At 44.2% G+C, this 21,838-nt stretch overlaps 1 protein-coding gene across 4 annotated transcripts in view; it reads right to left on the bottom strand.

The window, feature by feature from the left end:
• PDE7A (phosphodiesterase 7A) overlaps window positions 1–19,584 on the bottom strand; it is a 77,657-nt gene extending 58,073 nt beyond the window's left edge. The window contains exon 1 of one of the 4 annotated variants that reach the window (XM_066993036.1): window positions 18,945–19,584. In XM_066993036.1, coding sequence (XP_066849137.1) covers window positions 18,945–19,082 — 138 coding nt within the window. In that variant the 5' untranslated portion in view covers window positions 19,083–19,584. The remainder of the gene's footprint in view (window positions 1–18,944) is intronic. The other 3 variants (XM_066993035.1, XM_013185876.3, XM_066993037.1) reach the window with 3 other exon arrangements.
• Between the last annotated feature and the right edge of the window lie 2,254 nt (window positions 19,585–21,838).

A 21,838-nucleotide genomic window follows, 5' to 3' on the forward strand; every position in this document is an offset into this window, starting at 1 on the left:
CAAGAGTGTAAAAAAAAAAAAAAAAGGAGGCTGAGGAAACCCACCGCAGGCTTGTAGCAAGACAGAAGAGCTTCATGATGAAATAACATGAGCAAGCTTTCTGAAGTCAGAAAAGTAACTGAATTCTTTGCAGAACCCAAAAGAAAAGGAGTGACGGATGGAATCCCTCAGTCTGTAAATGTATGCAGCACATGTACCCGAAGAGCAGACAACACCCATGAGCTTTTCCTTAATTGCCACCCCTGACAATTAACTAACTGCAGGGAGGAGCTAAGCCCCCCAATACCCACCACCACCAGATTAATCCAAAAAAAAACTTGGACTCCACAGTTCACACAAACAGGGAACCAGAAGAGAAGCCAGGCATGTTCTTGCCTCCCTCAACAAGCAGCAGGCAGACTATTTATTTCCCCATCCCATTTCCGTTTTGGCACGTATATGCAACAGCACATCTACAAACTTCACCAGTTTGGACAAAGTTCTTAAAAGTAACCCAGCCAACTTCCATACATTTATCAATCTGGACTGCCAGAGATCTGGAAGTCCTTCAGAGAGCACCTGGTACCACACACAGTAACTCAGCACGTTCTGGGCACTGAGCTCATTCGCGATGATAAAGTCTGTTACAAACTCAGGGAGCTACGAATATGGGAACAGCCTACACGTATGCACTAAATCGGTGCGTGTCAAAGCCTGCTGCACATGTGCAGAAGGCTCCTCAGATTCCTAGCCACTTTCTCCAGTAGAAACCAAGGAAAAAAATATATACTAGGTGACTCATGTCCTCAGTGTCTACATGCATCATCAGTGTAGGTAAAAAGACTTCTTTTTTTAAACCGCAGGTGTTGTCATACTCCCATCAGATCAAATCAACATCACGCCAATGGGATCCCATTTAAATGAAAGCAGTCCTGCTAATAAACCCTAACCAAATCTGATACCAATGCACTTTCCTGAAAATTGACTGGAGGGAGGAAATCTGGCCTTTCAAAAAAAGGTGGTTGTACCGATGGACAAGACAGGAAAGCTACCGAAAAGCATCCGGCACTAAAAACATCTTCAGATCAGGAGGGAAAAGAATAACTAGAAACAATGTATGATATCATGTATTACATGGATTCGTATCTCAAACGTCCCAAACAGCCAATAACTGTGATACCTCTAAATGGCATATCAATTCTGTAATAATTATCAATGAAGTAAGAGACCCATTGTATCTGGCGATACAAAATGCTAATTCATTACAGCTTAATCTTTAACTAAATTGATAAAATTGTCTTCAGTATCTTGATTAGATGCTTTCTGGATCTACCACCTCTTCCTTAGGTAAGACATCAAGTTCTTGTTTTTTCCTTCGCATCCCTGTCTAGACCTCTGCAGAATATCAACAGCCTGCAACTTGATTTGCGTGTCACAACAAAGGTCTCTTTCAGATATCATGACCACCAGCCTCTGGATCGGTGTGATGACTATGGAGGAAGATTTCACATTGGCTTCCTTATTGTGCAAGCAAAAGAGCAGTCTCTGTCCGTGGAGGGAGCCACAATCATTAATCCACACAAAAAGTTTGTTGTAAAAGAAATGTAGTCCGTAGTTTGCACAGCTGAAACGTAGCCAGACGTTCATAGTAAGGATCTTTCCTTCCCTCTGCTGTCCCCAAAAGAGCAGACATTTAAATTCTCTTGGAAAGCCCCAGTAAAGAGACTGCTTTCAGGAACAACACGAACCCCTGCCAAAACGCTATCAGAATAATATACTTGGTTATAAGGTAATAGGTAAGACAAAAACTTATTTTGTAAAGCATAAAAACCTGAAAACATAATAATCATCCTTTGTTTTCATGAAGAAACATCTTTTAATGTTTGTAATTTTAAGACACTAAAATAAGTTTCACCTCCCCTTTTTCCAACAACAGAAAAACATTAACTGAAGTTGTTACAGAAATACTAAGAATTTGACCTTAAACCTTAAGAGTAATTGAAAACATGCAATCTTTAAATGAATGCTGAAAACAGGGGGGCTGAATAAAAAATAGAGTGTTCTCCTTAGCTTTAATGCCCTCCGCTAATATGAATAAAAGCCTAGGAATAAAAAAAAAAATATGTATTCCAAGAGCTGTAACTATGACGCTTCACCTATTGTACTTGAATGAAAGCAACAGGATAAAAAAATGATTTTTATTTGCAATGACGCACAAAGCATTTTTAATCTTTGATAATATAATGATGATAATAATAATGATCTAAATCAATACGATCAGCAAATTATAATAAACGTAGCATACTTATATAACATTTCACTTTTAAGGAAAACTTAACCGGCTCATGTGAACTCGGAAACTCTGAGACAGAAAGAAGTATTCGATTGCAATTGGAGCTAGTTACATTTGTTAGTACAGATAAAGCTTCTCGAAGGTTGCTGTATAAGCTTTCAATGCAGAGCTACGCCTATATTCCAGGCAGCACTGAGGCAGCTAGTATTACCCATCACATAATTCATTTTGCTTTAAAGAAAAAAAAAAAAAGGCAAACATCCATCCTAGAAGTTCACTTGAGAGAAAAACAACATCCTATTTTTGCACTTAATCTGCATGCCCTAAAACCAGTTTGCAGACAGAGACACGACATTGAAGACATTCTGTGGGTCCCATCTTCCAGAAGGGAACTTAAGCACCAAGCTCTTCAGTTTCCACTCTTTCTGCTCAGCTTCTTCCAACTGCAATTTCCTTGCCAATAAAAGCGAGGTACCACAAATTCTTAAGTAACTGACATCATTTCCAAAGACAAATCACCTAGATGGCTGGACAAAGCTGATTAAGAAGATACAGCACAGCCATACCAGCTTCATTTGAATGCGTAGGAAGAGCTGACATCGGTGCCAACACGTTTATGTAATGTGGTCCCTGCAGATGTTCAAACGCTTTGAGTTGTCAGCTGGCTTTGGAGATACACATCACAAAGCTGACTGGCAATTTAAAGTAGAACCCTCCAGGTGGTGTTGTGTGGATTTTAACGTGGTGAGACATCTTGAGAAACATGCTGGGATATCTACCTTATAGACCAGAAAGTTTTAAAAACCTCAATGACACATTCCACCATGGGCTAATTAGAATTAATTTGTGCCCCATGGCCTCAAGAGCTGCTCTTAGCATACTCAAAACTCCTTAATCATCTTTCAAGGAGGCATACTTTTGCTATAATTTGATCTATGATTGCAGGACAATTTAAAGCAGTCAACTTAAATTCTTAATTCTGAACTTAGTCCATCCACATTTTTAAATGCATATATTTCTTGTTGAAGCGTGTGCATGAGAAAGAACGATCCAGTTTGTCCATTTACCACTGCCTACAGCAACCAGCAGAAGGTTGCACCTGGGCTGCCCTTTGTACGCTCACAAGGAATAAAAGGACAAGACCAAAGCACGCACATTTTTTAAACACTGCTGCATAGGAACTCCTATCTCAAATACTTGAAAAAAATCTGTTCAAAACCCACATGCATGCAATATTCTAGTTACAGGCACTGCTATGCATTTTTTCTGTCTTTCCTATTGGTTTTAGAAAGTCAAGCAGCTTTTTTTTCCCCCTTCACACTACTGTTGCAGTATTTTACCTATGCGTATTTAATACAGACTCTCAGAACCGTTTGGGTTAGAAGGAACCTCAAAGACCACCCAGTTCCAGCCCCCCCCCTGCCATGGGCAGGGACACCTCCCACCAGACCAGGATGCCCAAAGCCCCATCCAGCCTGGCCTTGAACACCTCCAGGGATGGGGCAGCCACAGCTTCTCTGGGCAGCCTCTGCCAGTGCCTCACCACCCTCTGAGTGAAGAATTTCTTCCTTATATCTAATCTAAATCTCCCCCCTTCTGGTTTAAATTCCCCCTTGTCCTATCACTACACTCCCTGACAGAGTCCCTCCCCAGCCTTCCTGTAGGCCCCTTTAGCTGCTGGAAGGCTGCTGTAAGGTTAAAAAAAGCACAGATCACACACCTAAACACTACATATTTGCTTGTTATTTGCCAGTTATATTGTTTTTGCCAGTTATTAAAGTTGTGAGGGGGAGAAAAAAAATAAGCATTCCTCTTAGATGAGACAGTAGCAGATGCAAGCTTCCACCTATGCCATTTTGCGAGCTGATTATTGGAGTTTGTGCTCTGGGATTGTAACTCAGAGCTACTAAGCACAGCCCCACAGCTCTGCTCACTAGCTAGCTTCATTCAAACACTACTTGAGAAATTTCAAAGCAAGCAGCTTGGCAGTCCCTCAGTCTCCCCTTAGCACAACACCTATTAAAACCAGTCACACTGAATCATCTAACACTTCATACTTGAAGTATACTCACACAGGTGGAACATTCGTGAAAGATGAATCTAACTCCTTTAGCAGGATAACAGCATTTTCACATCCATGCAACCTCTGGTTGGTAGGCTTTAAAAGAATATTATTTCTCCAAGACAAAGAGGTAGATGTCATCACGTTGCTGTCTGCCACACGAAAAACATGCCTAGTAATCAAAATATTCCATGGCTGCTGTTAGAGGCTTAAACAGGTGTTGGATAAATAAGTACAGCATAAATAAATTATTATAAAAAAGAAGTCTGTATCTCACAGTACTATTTTCCACAAATAAACATAAGCATATTAATTTTATTTAGTGAAAAATCACTATGCTACTAGAAGACTGACACTTCTGACTGACTTTTGGTGGAAATACCACCAAAAAATCTCAGCACTAATACTTATTACAGTATCTGCTCCAATAATTTTGTATTTTCAGTCTTGGGCCCCAATTTGTATCATCAGATCTCAATAAATGTTTTCACTCTCCCCCCTTTTTCTGTCCTGTACAGCCCCAGTGCTGAGGAGCAGACACTTTACCCCAATGGTGTGAAGGATGGATGTCTGACCAGATCCTTTTCCCCTAAGCACAAGTCCCTCCTCCTGTGAAAAGTACAGGACCAGAACTGCCATATCCTGTAACAGCCTATCAGGCCTGGAAAGAGAATATATGAGAGAGGAAAACATGCCAAAAAAAGCTAAGTGAAGGGATACACTTCTGTGTGCCTGAGAAGGGCACGAAGACAGTGGAGGAGACACACAGGACACAAGAGGTCTTTGTTGCTAGGTCAAGAATTACCTCACTTACAGTCCTCATACGATTCCTCACCGCTCAAGCAGAGGTTTAACAGTATTTGACTCCTGGCCTTATCATAACATTGCTTCTCCTAGGAGTACTGACAGGTTCAGAATGCTCTTTTTTTTTTTTTGCACATCTCAGCCAAGTAAGATTAACTTACAAGCATGCACACATGTAGTTCAGAACCCAACCTGAAACAAAGTATTTAGAGTAAAATCTACATACTTGCACTTTGCATGCTGCAAAACTAAAGAAAATCATCATTAATACCCATTTTAACTATACAAAATTTTCATTGGCCTTCAGAACTGCAAATCTCCCATCTTTGTTGAACCAAAGCATTACACTGTGAATACATTAATGGATTTTTCCTAATATGCTTCTTTTTTCTGAACTAGAAAGCGTATGACCACGGACTGATAAAACAGTAAAAATCTGCAGAATGCCCTGGATTTAATTTATAAAAGAAGGCATTAAAAAAACACTGCAATGATAGGATGTTAATTCTTCTCACAGAATCACAGAATGGCTGAGGTTGGAAGGGACCTCTGAAGATCACCCAGTCCAACCCCCCTGCCGAGCAGGATCACCCAGAGCACATTGCACAGGATGGCACCCAGGCTGGTCTTGAATATCCCCAGAGAAGGAGACTCCACAACCTCTCTGGGCAACCTGTTCAGTGCTCTGTCACCCTCACAGCACAGAGGTGCCCCCTCACATTCAGCCAGAACCTCCTGTGCTTCAGTTTGTGCACGTTGGCTCTCGTGGCCTCCATAAGCTAGCTGAGGCCTACACTCTCTACTGGTCTGCGTGGATGTACTGTATACTCGCACCTCAAGGGATGGGTACCGTTTCAGAAGAGCTACAGAAACTAGAAACTGTAACCATGCTCTACATCTGATTGCTCAGTAGTATCAGGCTTTCCAAACCCAAGAGCATCTCTTTCACTACGCCTTCCTTCATCTTCCATCACTTCAGCTGTAACCAGCAGCTCCAAGAGATACAGCTGCTTCAAGAGCACAAGCTTTTATACGCTGCACTGTGCTCAAGCCCACACGAAGCCAGCTTGAGACCCAGAGATGAGTCTTACCGCTGAGCCCAGCGGTAAGCCCCGAAACCCCAGCCTCAGGCATGCAGCCCGGGATCTGCTGGAGCTAGGAGGCAAAGCAGCTGTACGTGAGGCCCGAAATGGCATCACGGAAAATAACGGCTGGGAGATGGCACTTCTGACCAGATGGACATGAAGTACATCAAAGCCAAAGCAGAGGCCTCAAGCCAGGCCTAAAATGCCACCAGCAGAACCTGAGAGCTGTGCAACAGCAAAGTATGACCCGCCTCGCTGCTCTGGTGGTGTGGGCAGCCACTATGTGGTATCGCAAGGCCTCTGAGGAGCACGCTTACAGGCGGAAACCATAACTCAGCAACCACTGCCTTTTCCTCCTGTCCTCATTGGAGGCCTCTCCGCATCGTGCCCACGCTGCCCCACTCTCTGCAGCACATTAGTTTGCTCACCCCTGCAGAGGAGGAGTGGCACAGCACAGAGCATCTCCTCACAAGGAGCAAGGATGAAAGTACTCACCACTACGTGGTAACATACACAGCCATAGGTGTCTGTGGAGTCCCAGAAGCCCACAACCTCCTCCTCCTGCCCAGAACTGCTTCCTTCTTTGCCCCTCAAGCAAGGAAATCCGTGGAATTCATGATTTTCTACTTAAAAAACTTTATTACATGTTAATGTAGTTAATACTCCATATTATTCCCATAAATCCATTTCCTTTATTTGCCATACTTATTCTCATTAGCACCTGTGGGGGAAAGGGAAGTTCTGGGTCCCATAAACAAATCTGAAACTTTCACAAAGGGTTTGAGAGGATTTATCTGGGCCTGGGCCTTCATGTGAGGGCTGTGAAGAAAGCAAGGCCACAGAACAGGCAGTAGACACAGAAGATGCAACAGATGAAACAGATGGAGATCAATGTGTGCATTCAACAAAAATGTATTGCTTTCAAAACAATATAATATTCTGCCATCAAGTACTTAGTACAAATTACTTTCACCTTCTCCCAGGTGGGATGAACCCCAGGAAGGAGTGGTGGGGCACGTCTCACACACAGCCCTTCACCAGTCTCAGTCCTCTGCTCTCACAAAGGGAACTTCAGGTAAGACCTTTACGTGGCGTCTCCTGCAGCCAGCAAGACATGAAATGGAAGCCGGTACATTCACTGCTGCAGCTCCTTCTCTGCTGGCACAATGCAGCAGTTTATTTCTTGTTCCCCAGTCTCCCTGGGCAGGGGTGTTCTCCTGGTGCTGCAATGGGGCAGGCCTGCATGTGGCATCCCAGTTCCCTGAAGGCACTTCTCCTAGCAGAGGGGTTGGGACATCGGCACCCAACAACCCACCCACAAGTAATTCACAGAACCGGATGCACTTGAGGCTGGGATTCAAAATCCTGCTGCCAACCAACATAATCAGCATAACGTGTGCGCTACTAAATTCAGCAGAAACGGACGGCTGAACAACTGTGCACACATGGACTCAGTCAATCCAAATTTGTTTGACTTGGCAACTCAGTAACGCAGGGAACAGCTATTATGGTGTGACTGTCCTTGGCCTACGACAAGCGTCAGGGCAACCTCGACAGAGCTTGAAGGAGATATAAAACAGCCAGGAATCTGGAGGGGGAGGAAGAAAAGAGACTAAAAAGAATAATCCCACCTGTCATCTGACATCATCCTGAAGCACTACCTTACAATGGCATAGAACTAACTCGTCTTTACCTATTGTTCATTCCAACCGAGTGCTTCTAAAACGCTACTGTAAGTGATAAAAGACTAGAAATCTAGTTATTTAAACTTCTTAGAAAAAATCAAATGGAAGCAATAGAACCTTCAGAAATTGATACATTTATGATATGATTTTGTCCTGTGACTTGTCAGATGCAAGACAACATCTCAGCAAATGGTAGACTGAATGCTGTTTTCTCCTCTTCTCTTAATCTATGCAGCACCCACCACACCACCATTTAGTTAGCACATTTTACATATTCAGACACACTCGCAAGCCTTTAAGTATTCTAAGCACTTCTCCAAAGAAAAGAAAGGAACGATCCTCATGTTCTGACACATTTCATTTATAAGCTGTAACAACCACAGCTACTTTTCAGTAAAAGGTGCAGATAGGAAAGAAGCTTTCAGTTTCACAAGAAAATAACCTTTCATTTGCACATTATTGTTGCGTTATTTCTAAATGTAGTATTCATACACAGAAGAATGCCCCCCCCCAAATTTTATATTTTGCCAAGTCTATTAAGCCAAATTTCCAAATTGGATGTTTTATTGTTAAAAAAAGGGAGGAAAAAATATATGTTCTTTAGACATCATGGAATCTGTCGAGCATTTGTTTAAAGGTTAACAATAGCCCACCTCTTAAAACATTCTTATTACCAAGCCAAATCTACCCAATATCTGAAAAACACAGGAACATAGACCCACCTAATAAAGACAAAATTACACATTTTCAAGTCACGCAAATACTCATGTATACGAGCCACGGGGTGCCCGCTGCTTTTACAAAAATCCCGAACGGCACAACACAGTGCATTAGCTGATTTGAATAACAAGAGGGGATTCATTATTCAACCTGCTCTCATTTGGGGAGAAACTGAAACAATCGCGCACAGTTGTCAGCTGTGCCGGGCATTCCCACAACTGCCTTGGAGACAAGTCCAACGCGAGCCAGCGTTGCCTCCGGCTGCGGCTCCCATGCCTTGCCTTGCACCAGCACTCCTCACGCCCTGCAGAAAGGCGAGCACAGCTACATCAGCAGAAAACGAGCACGACGAAAAGGAAAGGGATTTCTGCTGCTTTAGCTGCGCAAACCAGCTCTCTGCATGGTCAGAGGAGCGCGACTGTCAGCAAAAGAGTAAAGATATGCAGCTAGAAGTGACACAGTGCAGCCAATACTATGACGACTGCAGTCATTAAATAAAACTGTCCTCTGAAAAAGGAGAAATTCTGTTTAAAGTAACAAAAACTACGGTTCCAGCCGACAGCCATCACCAGCTAAGCGCTAGAGTGTCAAACAGGGCAGAATTACAGAAGCCACCCTCATGTTTTATGACATACTAAATGCAAAAAAATATCGTGCTCAACTTCTACAATCTTATTTTGACGAGTGTCAGAAGAAAAAATCTTCTGTAACACTTCCCCCGTTTCTTTATAAAATGTGCATATGATGTATTCTTTAACTGATCCAACAGTCTCCTTGCCCCCAGTCAGATGCTCTGCCACATTCGGTATAAGAGAGCAATGTGACCTCCCCTCTCCCAAACTGGTTTGAAACTGATTTTTTTAATATGGCCTTTTTCCTATACTCTGTTATAAATAGAGCAATATCCAGGAGAAAGGAAAAAAAAAGTCTTAAACTTCATTAGTCCTAATAGTCTTTCCTACTTATTCAACCAATCATGAATAATAACTTCTTGTCTAATCCTCTCAGATCATCCTTCCTAAAAAGCTCATGAAAATGGATTAGCATTGTAGCGCACAGATTATTTCACTTAAATTCTATTGTATCAAAAGGCAGTAGGGGAAGGGCTTTAATCAAGGGCCTCTTATTAAGACATAAAACATTCCTTCATGCCTCAAGCTGGAGGGCACTGGCAAAAATAATGCCACAATATTACGCGAACAAGAAAAGCACCAAGGTAACCATAGCTTCAACCATTCAACACCCCTAGGGAGACGAAGCCTTTCTTCTCTTTAAAAGAAGTCACCGTGGATTGTCGAGTACAAGTCCAACACATTCCCTGCAAGCAGAGCGTAAGGAATTTAGTACCTGCAATTTGCTATCTTTATTTTCCAGTCTTCACTTAAGGTAGGTTTGCAAATTTATCACGATTTTGTGATAAAGATATAAGCAGGATGTGGCAAGGACAGAAGTAGGATGACCATATTCAGGAGAACTACAGGATCCTCCTTGAAAGGAGGGCAACAAAATTGGGGGAACACTTTTTTTGCAAGTATTTGGGACATTATGCAATTCTCAAAGTAAAAAGCTCAAGTTCACTTCTTTTTTTCTTTTAAATTCAGGCAATAGCTAAAATTATACTGTTTCCTCTGCCAGCTTTGTAGGCTAAATACTCTATGCTTTATCTGGACTGAGATGTAGTCAGTTTACTTTGTCCAAATGAAAACAAGCTAGGAATAGCTGATTAAAGACATCTAAAGTCCAGCGAAAAGCACAGAAATTCCTACCATCACCATGCGAAAAGAAATGCAGCTCAGACTTCACAACAAAAGAAGTGACAGAACAAAACCCCACAGAGCCGTTCTCCCGATCTTCCATAACAAGCAAGAACATCAAAGAAAACTCCCCACGTGTACTTCCACGCGTTGACATTCTGTGCTGAGCAAGTTTCACACCGTGTTTGCAGCCGCAAAACAATTTATGGATGGGATTTTTTCAACAATACTAGAAAAAGAGCTCGATTAATTCAGTTGCTGAAATCTACGGCCTAAAATTCTGCAGTTAACAAAGACATTTAAGCACTCCGGACTTTTTCAGAACCGATTACATGCTCTCAGTGCTCCAAGAGAGAAGCTAAGGCAGGGCACTACTGACAGGTCCCCCACACACACCCGTGCGTATTTCAAGAGACTGCCGATGCACAAGAACTTCGGTATACTGATTTTTTTTTTGCCTTTAAACGGAAGTGCTAATTCACGTCTGACTAAATATGAAACTTCCTCAGTGCATCTTCAGCTGCAACATCAATATATGGACTTCATTAGCCACAAAGCAAGAAATAACCCAGACCAGCGTCACTCCTGCCACAGCAGCTCCGGTCCCCAGAGAGAAACTCCTCTACTGGACTACACTATTAAAATACTACTATTTGTAAGAGCACTCGCTTTTTTTTTTTTGATCTAGATGTATAAACGAGTCCCTCAGGAAGTCACTTGCTTGCCAGCATCCATCCCAACGCAGCATCTCAGTTTCTAAGACAACTAAAGAGAACCACATCAGAAGGAGACTGCACACAGCCGCGCTAAAGGCTGATCCACCTACCCGAGCCCCAAGCTTCCCAGCAAAATCTCTCTCCTCATAGACTTGAAACAAGCTCCTGTATCTTCTCCTGCGTTTTTTGTGCCCTTGGGAAAGAACTGATGGGCATGGGGGTTGTCTTACACGTGTAATAAATACCCCATTTTACCAGTCAGAGTAGCCTCCAGCTGTGTCTGCTACGGGGGTGAGGAGGGGGAAGAAAGGTTCCTCAAAGAGAACAGCCTCCTCCTCTCCACATCCCTCATCTGGCAGCAAGGAGCAGGAGAAACAGTAAAGTCTTCTGCTGACACAAAGCTATCCTCATCACTCTCATTCCAGGATACAGCTTTTTGATGTTGAGGTAGGCCTGCTGCAAATTTTGGCTCCTTCACACTTCCAGCTAGAAGCAGAGAGAAGAATTTGCCCTCTACCTCGTGATGAAAAGCAGACTCCGGGAATCTAATTATAATTATTGTGGGAGTGTGGTCAGGAAGATAATAAATCAGATTGCCCTATCACAGGTGTACAAAGTGGGGGAAAGTGGGAGGAAAACAGGAGTCAGACTGCTGCAACAGAAATAAAACTTCTCAGGGTATGGAGGGGAGGAGGGCAAGGGAGGTGAGGGAACAGCCACAGAAGTTGTTCTAGACCAGAAAGAAAACAAAACATTTGGCTACAAATTCCTTACAGCACACCTAGGATGTAAACATACACACAAACAGTTCCCCAACTAGCCCTTCAATCCAGTTTTCTAGAACTGCATTTTTATAATAAAATACTTGGTCTTTGGCAGGCTGCCTTGCTGGATTATACTGGCTGCTTATTTACACTGCAGTTAGCTGCTAATGGCACAATCAGAACAAACGGAGAACTTCACATCTAACGAAACACAAACTCCTCCAAGCCCTACTACGAGGGGTTTTGTGCACCTTATTTAACAGGAATTTGAGAGGCCAAGGCTCGATTCCTGGTCCCAGACATAGGTGTGTAAGGCCCTACATGCATGTGTACACACAGACAAGGCGCACGCATCTGTATTTGCTCACAAGAATTTTGTCTGCAGTGGAAGCAGGTAAAATTGAGTGTCGCATTTAGCTTTGCGCACAGACAAAGGACTATTCGCGCTACAAGTGCTATTTAGCATGATTTCTGAGATTAAGATTAAACTCTTCAAGTTTTTTAGTGTGTCCACCCTAAGTCTTGCATTTACAAGGAAGGACTACTCTAAATTACAGAGCACGCTACATTCCTAAAATCACAAGACACACGAATTTTACATCCTGGGCATCCAACAGCATAAATTCACATGTGGAAAGCATCGGTGTGTTCACAAAGGTTTACACAGTAAAGGACTGCTAAATTACTTGAGATTTTTCCCCCCAGAAGTGTGAAAGCACCCTGAGCAGCCAAATGACTTACTGTTTGCACACGGCCTCAGTGAATTTTTAAGCAAGCCAGTACAACATGCTCAGTCTCACCCAGGTGTTTCTGAAACAGGAGCCGTAACCTAGCAGGACACAGAAACGGTCCTGCTATTGAAATGAATCAGAGATCCACCATGCTAGAAAGTGACCGAGCGCACTCGGAAACTTACAGCTTTGCAGAAAACAAGTGGAAACTTGTAGACACAGAGCGATGAGCAAAACGCAAGAAAGCAAAAAGCCAGCGGTCACCAGCGTGACGGGGAAACGCTCTGAAGAACCACATTCTGCTACCAGGGCTCCCCTCCACCCCCCTGCAGGCTTTGCAGAAAATAGAAGAACTGAAGAAATACCAAGGATTCGATTGCAGATGGCCCCAACATCATTTTCCACACAGCAAAGCAGTAACGCAACAGAAACGTCTGAAATTACGTGACTTTTATGAGAGCTTTATTACCATACCGAGTCAAAGTTAACCCATCTTGGATCTTTTCTCAAGGAACCTGAAAGAGATTTACTTAGCAAATGCAGGTTTTTAAAGAAAAGCTGCTGCAAAGGACATCCCATACAAAGCACTTCTAATTCTGACAACCTGTACTTGCATTGCATTACTACGTCATTAGCTCATCATTCATCTCGATTATCCACAGACCAAAGCAGAATCCTTGCAAAATTATTTTATGGTTCAATATTCAACACTTCAAAACTTCAGGGGCACATGGTTACAATCTCTCTTTTCAAAGCAATTTCTTTTTAAAGATAGCATCAGAAAGCTGAGGTTCATGCAAAGCACAAAATATACTGTTACACAATCTGGACAAAGAAGTAATAAAAAATTGACTTGTGGTGATTTAAGACAAACTAATTAATGAGGACTTTAAACTATTATTCTGCTTAGATCTTCCACAGGCAATTACAGGCCATGAAATAAGCTGCTGTGACCTTTTGCAGAATGAAGGTACCGATGCCGCTTTATACCCCGATGTATGAAAACGTTAATTGGTCATAAAACTCTGAAAGCGTTTTAAAAAGGAACAGCCCCAGAAAATTACTGTTGTGCATAAAAACCCCAATCAGAACTTGTCCACGCTGAGCGGAGTCAGAGTCAGTCTCTGCCTCTCATATGAATAGATGCAATCTCAGCAACCAGACACAATAAATACAAGATGAAGGGAATGGCAAGCGGAGCAGCAACCCGCAGAATTAATTCCAGAGGCTAGGAATCGCATCATGAAAATTATTTCATTATTTTAACTTGTTAATTATTCAGGCGGTAGAGATATGGGAAACGGCAGGAGAAAGCTAATGAAAGAGCACGCAACTGAGGACTACCGATGGAGAGGACTGGAACGGTATAAAAGAAAAGTCACAGAAAGCAGAGAATGGGTAAAGAAAGGAGCTTAGGGTAAATTCCCCGTTCAATAGCGGGCCCAACATGAGGCATTCCTTCTGTCTCCCCGCTGCTCATTACTCCTGGTCTGGCATGCTGCTTCCTCGTTACTAGCAGGCACGGCCATTTGTGGAACTACACTATGAATCAGCCAGGGCTGAGAAATAACCCGATCAAAAACAAAGAAGTTGACACAACTAAGAGGAAAATGCAGAAATGAGCAGCTCTAAGGGAAAAATAGGTCACGCCAACACTTCTCCGAGCAAGAAGGTGCAACTGTGGGATTAACAACCAATGCCCATGCTCAGGCCTTAAAAACACACCGCTCAACTCTCTCTTCTAAGGCTACACGCAGAACGAAACATGTTCGGATCGCACCTGGTGCAATGGGCAAACACTGGCAAGAGGAGTTGTACAGCAAAAGGTGGCCAAAGCAGCTAGCTGATGCTCGGGAACACATTTTTCAGAGGAAACGTTCCCTTCACTGAAGGTTTCACCAGCATCGTGCACTTCCAGCTGCTCTTTGTGACTTTTTTTCCCTGCTGTGTATTCTTAAAGTCTTCGGATGCGACACGCATGACCTGCAGCCTACTGTTCAGATGTACGCAGCGTCACAGAGCACAACGCTATGCTGCTTAAACGCGTGAAATTAAGATGCAATAACGAAGGCTCGTGAGTTGGGTTATCAAATAGCAGACAGTGAGTGCATGGTACTACTGCCTGGTACGCAGGAATACCTCGTACTGCAGGTAGACTTGGTGCCTGCATTTCTGACACTCAGATCGAGTTTTTTTATTACCTCAGATTGATTTAGGTTGGAAGGGACCTTAAAGATGACCCAGTTCCAACCCCCTGCCATAGGCAGGGACACCTCCCACCAGACCAGGTTGCCCAAAGCCCCATCCAGCCTGGCCTTCAACACCTCCAGGGATGGGGCATCCACAGCTTCTCTGGGCAACCTGGTCCAGTGCCTCACTACCCACAGATACAGAATTTCTTCCTTTTATCTAATCTAAATCTCCTGTCTTTCAGTTTATAAAGCCATTCCCCCTTGTCCTATCACTATGCTCCCTGACAAAGAGTCCCTCCCCAGCTTTCCTGTAGGCCCCTTTAGGTACTGTAAGGTCTCCCCAGAACCTTCTCCAGGCTGAATGACCCCAACTTGCCCCATTCCCTCTTCACAGAAACTCATCCTTAGAAGACTTCTTTCTTTTCCATCATCGAGTTCAAGCACTTAAGGACAGAAAGGCCAGAACTAGATCTTTACTTCCATTCAGACTCTACTATCACACATCACTGATGCAATTTTTGGAGACACTGCAACAAGAGCGGAACACAAGGCAGAATGAAAGCAAGAAGTCAAAAGTGACGGGCTAGGCCAAAGTTCTCTCTTACTCACGTATGATATGTTTATATGGCATAAAAAGCAATCGCAGAAACATGTGCTGACCTCTCAATTCAAGGGTTTGTTGGTTTTTTTTAGTGGATTGCAACGCAGGACACGTAATCTAGAAGCGCTCACAGCTATGTTTCTAAAGTGGTTTTCATTATAAACCCTTATTCATTAAAGAGAGACTAAAAAATTCACACTAAATAAGCACAGGCACAGTTTTAGAAACTTTTTAACTAATATTAACAACAGAAGTTAAAAACCAGACAAGGCAAAGAATCCAAAATTATCCTCCGAAAGCTCAGCCTTAATTTAAAAAGCATCGTTTTGTAACAGTTGGAGTGGACACCCTAAAGGCACGATCCAAGGTACTATTTAACATCCACCTGACCTCGCAGTGAACCTCAAGTCCAACTCACCGCTGTGAAATGCCCTGACCATCTCTATAGTCACCGGTTCAGGTGCCCTTAAAAGCAGCTTATAACACCAGCATTTAAGATTATTTCACGTTCAAAGAAAATTATCTCAAGAAAGATGTACAAACCCATACAATAGCAGCTCTTCATTTGGCTCGACTCGAGCAGTATCACAAATAACCTCCAGCTAACAGATGTCACTTGCTATTTTCATTATTGATACTTTGAACTTGAAGAAAAAGACAACCATAAGGAAATAATTCATTCATAAGAGAAAAGAGAAAATGCATAAGGTTTTTTCTGCGTTTGCTGGGGATAGGAACAGGTTTAAATTGCCACAAGGAAGATCTAAATTCAGTATTTTGAAAGAACTCTTGACTGACAGGAACAGTTAAGCACTGTTAACAACAGTTAAGTTGTCTGAAGAGATTGCGTAATTTCTATTATTTGAGGCTTTTATGGATTTGGTTTCAAAAGCCTAATGGGACCATCCTTCCCTTTAAATCAGGCTTAGCGAAGACTGTCACAACTGTTTCATGCGAGGAGCTGGCAGGTAGCTACCCCGTGTTCCCAGCTGCGTGAGTTTTCTGCTCTTTTAGCCAGCTCCTGACAAGCATCAGAGATGGTATAAAGGAAGTAATAATCATACGCGCCCAACGTCAGGACTTTAACCTTCAGCAATAATGAGTTATGTCAGCTCACCGCATCTCATAAGACTCTATCTTAAAAAACAGATTAGGCAAACAGATTAGACAAACATCTGCTAATAATATCGCCAGCACAATTCATCCTTCCTGGGGCTGACAAGAGTAGACCACAACTCTTGAGGTCATTTCCAGCAGCGCTTTATTCATGCTGCAACAAAGCAATGCACGGCCCATTTTGAACCCACTGAGTGAAATTTTAACAAAATATTAAACCGAAATCACGCTTAATTAAAAGACAGAAATACTTGCAGGCTTAGCATTGTCAGAATTAAATGCTACATGCGTGTTCTTACCATTGTTTCCCATACCTCCTTGCTGAAAGGCTAAGCCTAAAATGTCTTATGCCTAAATAATTTCACTTTTTAAGTGGGAATTCATTTTCAAGACCTCCCGTTTTTAAAGAAAACCCACCAAATGTGCATTAAACGTGAAATGCTGGTTGTACACACTGGCTTCTTGAGTATGCTAGTACACATCTCCAGCTCTACTCTTGTTGCTCCAACCTAGCCCAAACAGAAAGCTGAAAGTGACAGACCAGTAAGGATCCAGACCTCTTCGAAAAGAAATGGAGTGGAATACTAGGAGTCTTCCAGGAGACTTCAAAGGTGAAGTGAAGTTCATAAGTTACACAATCATTAACCTCACCGGGTGATGCTTCTTAGCCCATCATTTACACCAGCCTATGATGGGTTTGGTAGACGTTCATATCCTATTAGCCCTAAGAGGTTCCTAAGTGGGGGGAAGGTAATCTAAAGACAACAAAATATAGCTGTACTCTAATCGGCTGGCTGGTACTTGCAAGGACTCCCTCACTTCAATATCCTAGTTCTCTTACTTAGGCATAAAACATATTCCTCTGGCTTACTCAAAGGAAATGCTACTTGGTCCCATAGGTCCTAAGCATAGCTGTAGTTTCCAGTTTTTTACACGTTATTCAATCACCTCTCCCTGTGACTCGCTCTAAAATACCTGCAGCATTTTGGTCAAGATAAAAGGAATAGATGGAGAAGCTTCAAGGTTGGGAAAAAAAGTACTGAAATGCCAGTACCATATTTCATTTTATAAACCTGTGTCTACTTCACGCATCACCTGTGCTGGAGACCACACAGAAGAGGAATAAAGACAATGTATCACCTTGACTGCTTTGTCTGTTCCTTTTTCCAGAGGACCATCAACTCTTCTTCAAACGAGAGAGACTCTTCCCTCATTTGCACAGGATAACATGTGCTAAATTGGACTGGTTTTCAAGAAGACTTGTACATACGGAAAATTCATCATCACCACGTAAAACTCGAATCAAATGGTACAAATGGAAAGCATCCTAACCCATTTGCTACATGGAAAATTAATTTGTCATAAAAACAAAGTTTTCATCAAGTATTACATTCACACTTGGGGTTGGGACAGTCACCAACATATGTTCGTTTTCGTTTCCTTACTAATACCTCACTATGCATTCAAATTCCTGGTCATTAAGCAGTATTTTAATGGTTCTTCCCTCCCAAAGATACACACACCTAATGCTCATACCCACACAGAGCTTCACCGCTGCCTGAGGAGGGACAAAGCCAAGAGGCTGGGTGCTCTCCATGTTCTATTTATGCATTTATGAAGCAGAGCAAGGCACGAAAGAGCAGGACAACTCAATAAGACAGCCAAAAAGGTGAACAACAAGAACTGGCCATCACATGCGTAAAGCGCAAAGATGGCATCTTCCGTAAGGACAATGCAAGCCAGTCCTGAAACAAACCTTTCAGGAAATCCTTGGAAGCCAAAAGCATCTGACTTGCCACCAAAGCACATGCTTTCCTCTGCAATCCCAAATTTTCTCCAGAGACTTCCACCAGAATATAATTTTATTGGCGTTTGCTAGGAAACCATACGAGCACAGATTGAGAAATTCAGGACAGTGTTCTCAGGAAAAACCTCCCTTTTGTTCTGACAGCCGTAATGACCATTCCTGTAACATTTCCAACGAGATCAGATGCTACAAAGTACCATAGAGTTCATCTTGCGACTGATGTAATGCGGGCAGGGAACAATACCATGGAAATGAAGAAGCCGAGGATCTTTGTCTCTTCCTAGACGGATTGCCAAGTCCTAGGAGTTGGAGGGCGGCACAGCTTTGCATCCCAGATAAAACACCGCAGTGCCCGTTCATTATTCCAGTTAAACCACTGCAGCTTTGGGCAAGGCCACAGGCAGCTCAGCCCTTCGAAAGACACCCGCAGACGAAAAGCTGGAAAGCGGCACGGGCTCTGAAATGACGGAGGAACCCCACAGCCCAGCACCACTGGAAGCAACCCCGGAGGAGCTCCCCGCTCGCCCTACGGCCTCGCAGAGCCACCCCGGGCAGCAGCCAGGCAGCGGTGCCGCATTTCCCCGAGAGCAACCCGCTGGGGACCCCCTTAACCTCCCCCCCCCGAGGGTTCCTACCTGCGAGAGCTGCCGGGGGTTGGGGCAGCCGAAGAGCGCGGAGCTGGAGCTGAAGCTGATGGCCCCCCTGCGGCTGAGGACGTGCTGCGGCACCGGCCTGTCGAGGGGCAGCACGGGCAGCTGGCAGCATACTTCCATCGAAGAAGCCTCCGGGCGCCGACCGGCCGCGGGGCAGCGGCCCGGCCACCCCCCCCCCGCCGCCGCCGCCGCACCTGCCCCGCCGGGGCTCGCCGCGGGGACGGGTCAGCCCCCGGCACAGGGCCCGCGGGGGGCCCGGCGCCTCCTCAGCGCCCCCGCACCTCCCCGCGGCGCCGGGCCCCGGGCAGCGGAGCGGGGAGAAGGGAGAGGGGAGGGGAGGGGGGGGGGAGCGGCGCTGGCAGCGCCCGAGGCGGCGAGGCCCGGCCGGGAGCGCGGAGCCCGCGGCCGCTCCCTGGGCCTGGGAGCCGCTGTCAGCCCCGCCGCCCGCCGCCGCGCATGGGAGCGGGGCCGGGGCCCTATTGTCCGGCACCAGGAGGAGGGGAGGGGACGGGAGGGAAGGGGAGGGGAGGGGAGGCGCCGCTCCGCCGGGGGAAGGGGCCGGGCCCGCCGAGAGGGGCCCGAGGGGAAGGAGGAGGAGGAGGAGGAGGATGAAGGGGGGGGGGAGCCCTCGCCCCGCCCGCCCGCCGCCCGCCGCCGCTGCCGCCGCTCGGCGCAGCCCCGGGAGGAGGCACGAGCCCGGCGGGCCGTGCGTGGGTCGCGCGCCTGGCGACACGCAGCGCGTCATCACGTACCCACCCCCCCCCCCCCCCCCGCACCACACGGAGACAGCGGGAGGGCTCGGCGCCGCCGGCGGGCCCCGCGCGCATGCGCGCTGCCTTTTCGCGCCTTCGGCGGGGCAACGGGGAGGGAGGGGGGAGGAGGGCCCCGCCCCGGCACGTGCCGCGCGCGGCGAGGCCCCCCGGGGGACGGGGCCTGGTGTGAGGGGAGCCGGGCATGGGCGGCCGCCCGCAGGCCCTGCCCCAATCCGAGCGCCTGGAGGCAGCTCTGTGTAAAATAAAGAAGCGTTAAATCCCCGGAAACATTAAAACCTCATAAAAAGTTGGACATGGAGGTGTCCGTGCCTGCAGTCCGATCCCTACATCCTTTAGGCGGTACCCCCTTACCGGGGGGTACAGGATTATTCTTTCCCCTACAACATGCAGAAGTAAAATCACATAATTTTTAACAGAAAACACCAAATTTTGTGGCAAATCTCACCGTTCCAGCAGTCGGGCTTTTGAGGAAGAAGTGGAATAATTCATGAGGTCATCCGGTCCATAGCTACACACACCATGTTCAATAAGACAGAACTATACTTCGTTGTTTTTTTTAGGAATAATTCTCCCTTTGTTTCTCCCTGCAGCTGCTTTTTTTTTTCTTCATCCTTTCATCTCTTTATTTCTCCATCATAAAAAAAAAAAAGCCCTATATATAGCATGATAGGCAAGGGAATGCTGCTGTTCTTTGAAGCGCATGTACCCACTTAGAAATCAAATTTTGCAAAATGATTCATATGACTTAATTTTGCATAATACATCGCTCTTCTAAGTGCTTGCTTACTGGCAGAAAGGTTTAGATTTCACATGATAATGGTTATTTATAGGCAATGACATGGCTCTGGAGGAGCCCAGTTAGGAAGAATAGTCGCTTTGTTTAGAAGGTTTTCGTGTGTTTGAACTAGTTGGAGGAGCAAGAAGTTTTGTAGGTGTGGGCTGGTGGCTATTTCACTGCGAGCTACCAAGTTAACAAATGCACCTCCTTCTTCTGCAGAACTGCAATACCATGTTGTATCATGGATATACACGGACATGCGGGTGCATGGGAGACAACAGTGGGCCAACTGCCTCATCTTAAAAGCTTTTTCCAACTGTTTTTATCCCGTTTCTTCAAATAAAAATATAGCAAGCATTTTCAGCATATAACATTATAATGTATGCAGTAGTTCACAATTTATAATAAGCCTGTAATTCCCAGTAAAATAATGTACTCAGCTTTTTTTATTATTATTATTTAATTCAGGTATGTCAAGTTTTCTTCCGCATTCTTAGACATTTTACTCATATTTGGCCTACTTGCATTAAATCATGCCTGCATTTGAATCCATAGCAGATCTCCACAAATTTCACTGGAGTCAAGATTCTCCCACCCCCACCCCAATTCATTTTTCAAAATTCCTTCTGGTTCTCCTACACTGATAACAATTTTGCTTTCTATACCTGGGTAAGTTGAATTTTTACTGTAGCCCATCTAAAATTCATTTATCAGCAATATGTTGTGTAGAAGAATAAAAGCATATTCCTACTTTCACTGAATATACATAGCGTATACTTCAATCTTACAAGGTCAAGCTATACATGAGGATTGTTGATAATGTATTTTTTTTAATGCTTCCTATCAACTGCATATTCTTTCCATCAGACTAGTTGAAACTGGTTCTTTAAGGTTGTATTTGCGCTGAGTCTGAGCCAGTATATCCTTAAATAACATAATCAGCATTTTCTTTTCTTCTCCCTCACTAACAATCCAATTATCTTTGATCTCTAATTAACATTATATAAACACCTTTAAGGAATCTGAAATGCATTCTTATGAAGTAAGCGTACATTTTCCAGACAGTGAATGATTCCATAAGTGTTTTGTTTTCAGGACACAAATTACTATTTTTCATAAATACAAAAGTTACTAATATTACTTGCGCTGTGGTTTCCTGTACGAGTTTACTGAGTAGAATCCCGCCCCTGGACGATAGACAGTCTTTGATTTATGGCGTAAGTTACACATTTTCAGCCTAAAAAGAATGCACAAACTGTGCTTTATATCTTGCCTAAAGAGCACAGCAAAGAGGGTTTTATTTATTTTCTTCCTTATACAGGTAT

Source organism: Anser cygnoides, chromosome 2 (genome assembly GCF_040182565.1).
Source record: "Anser cygnoides isolate HZ-2024a breed goose chromosome 2, Taihu_goose_T2T_genome, whole genome shotgun sequence".
Lineage (NCBI taxonomy): Eukaryota > Metazoa > Chordata > Aves > Anseriformes > Anatidae > Anser > Anser cygnoides.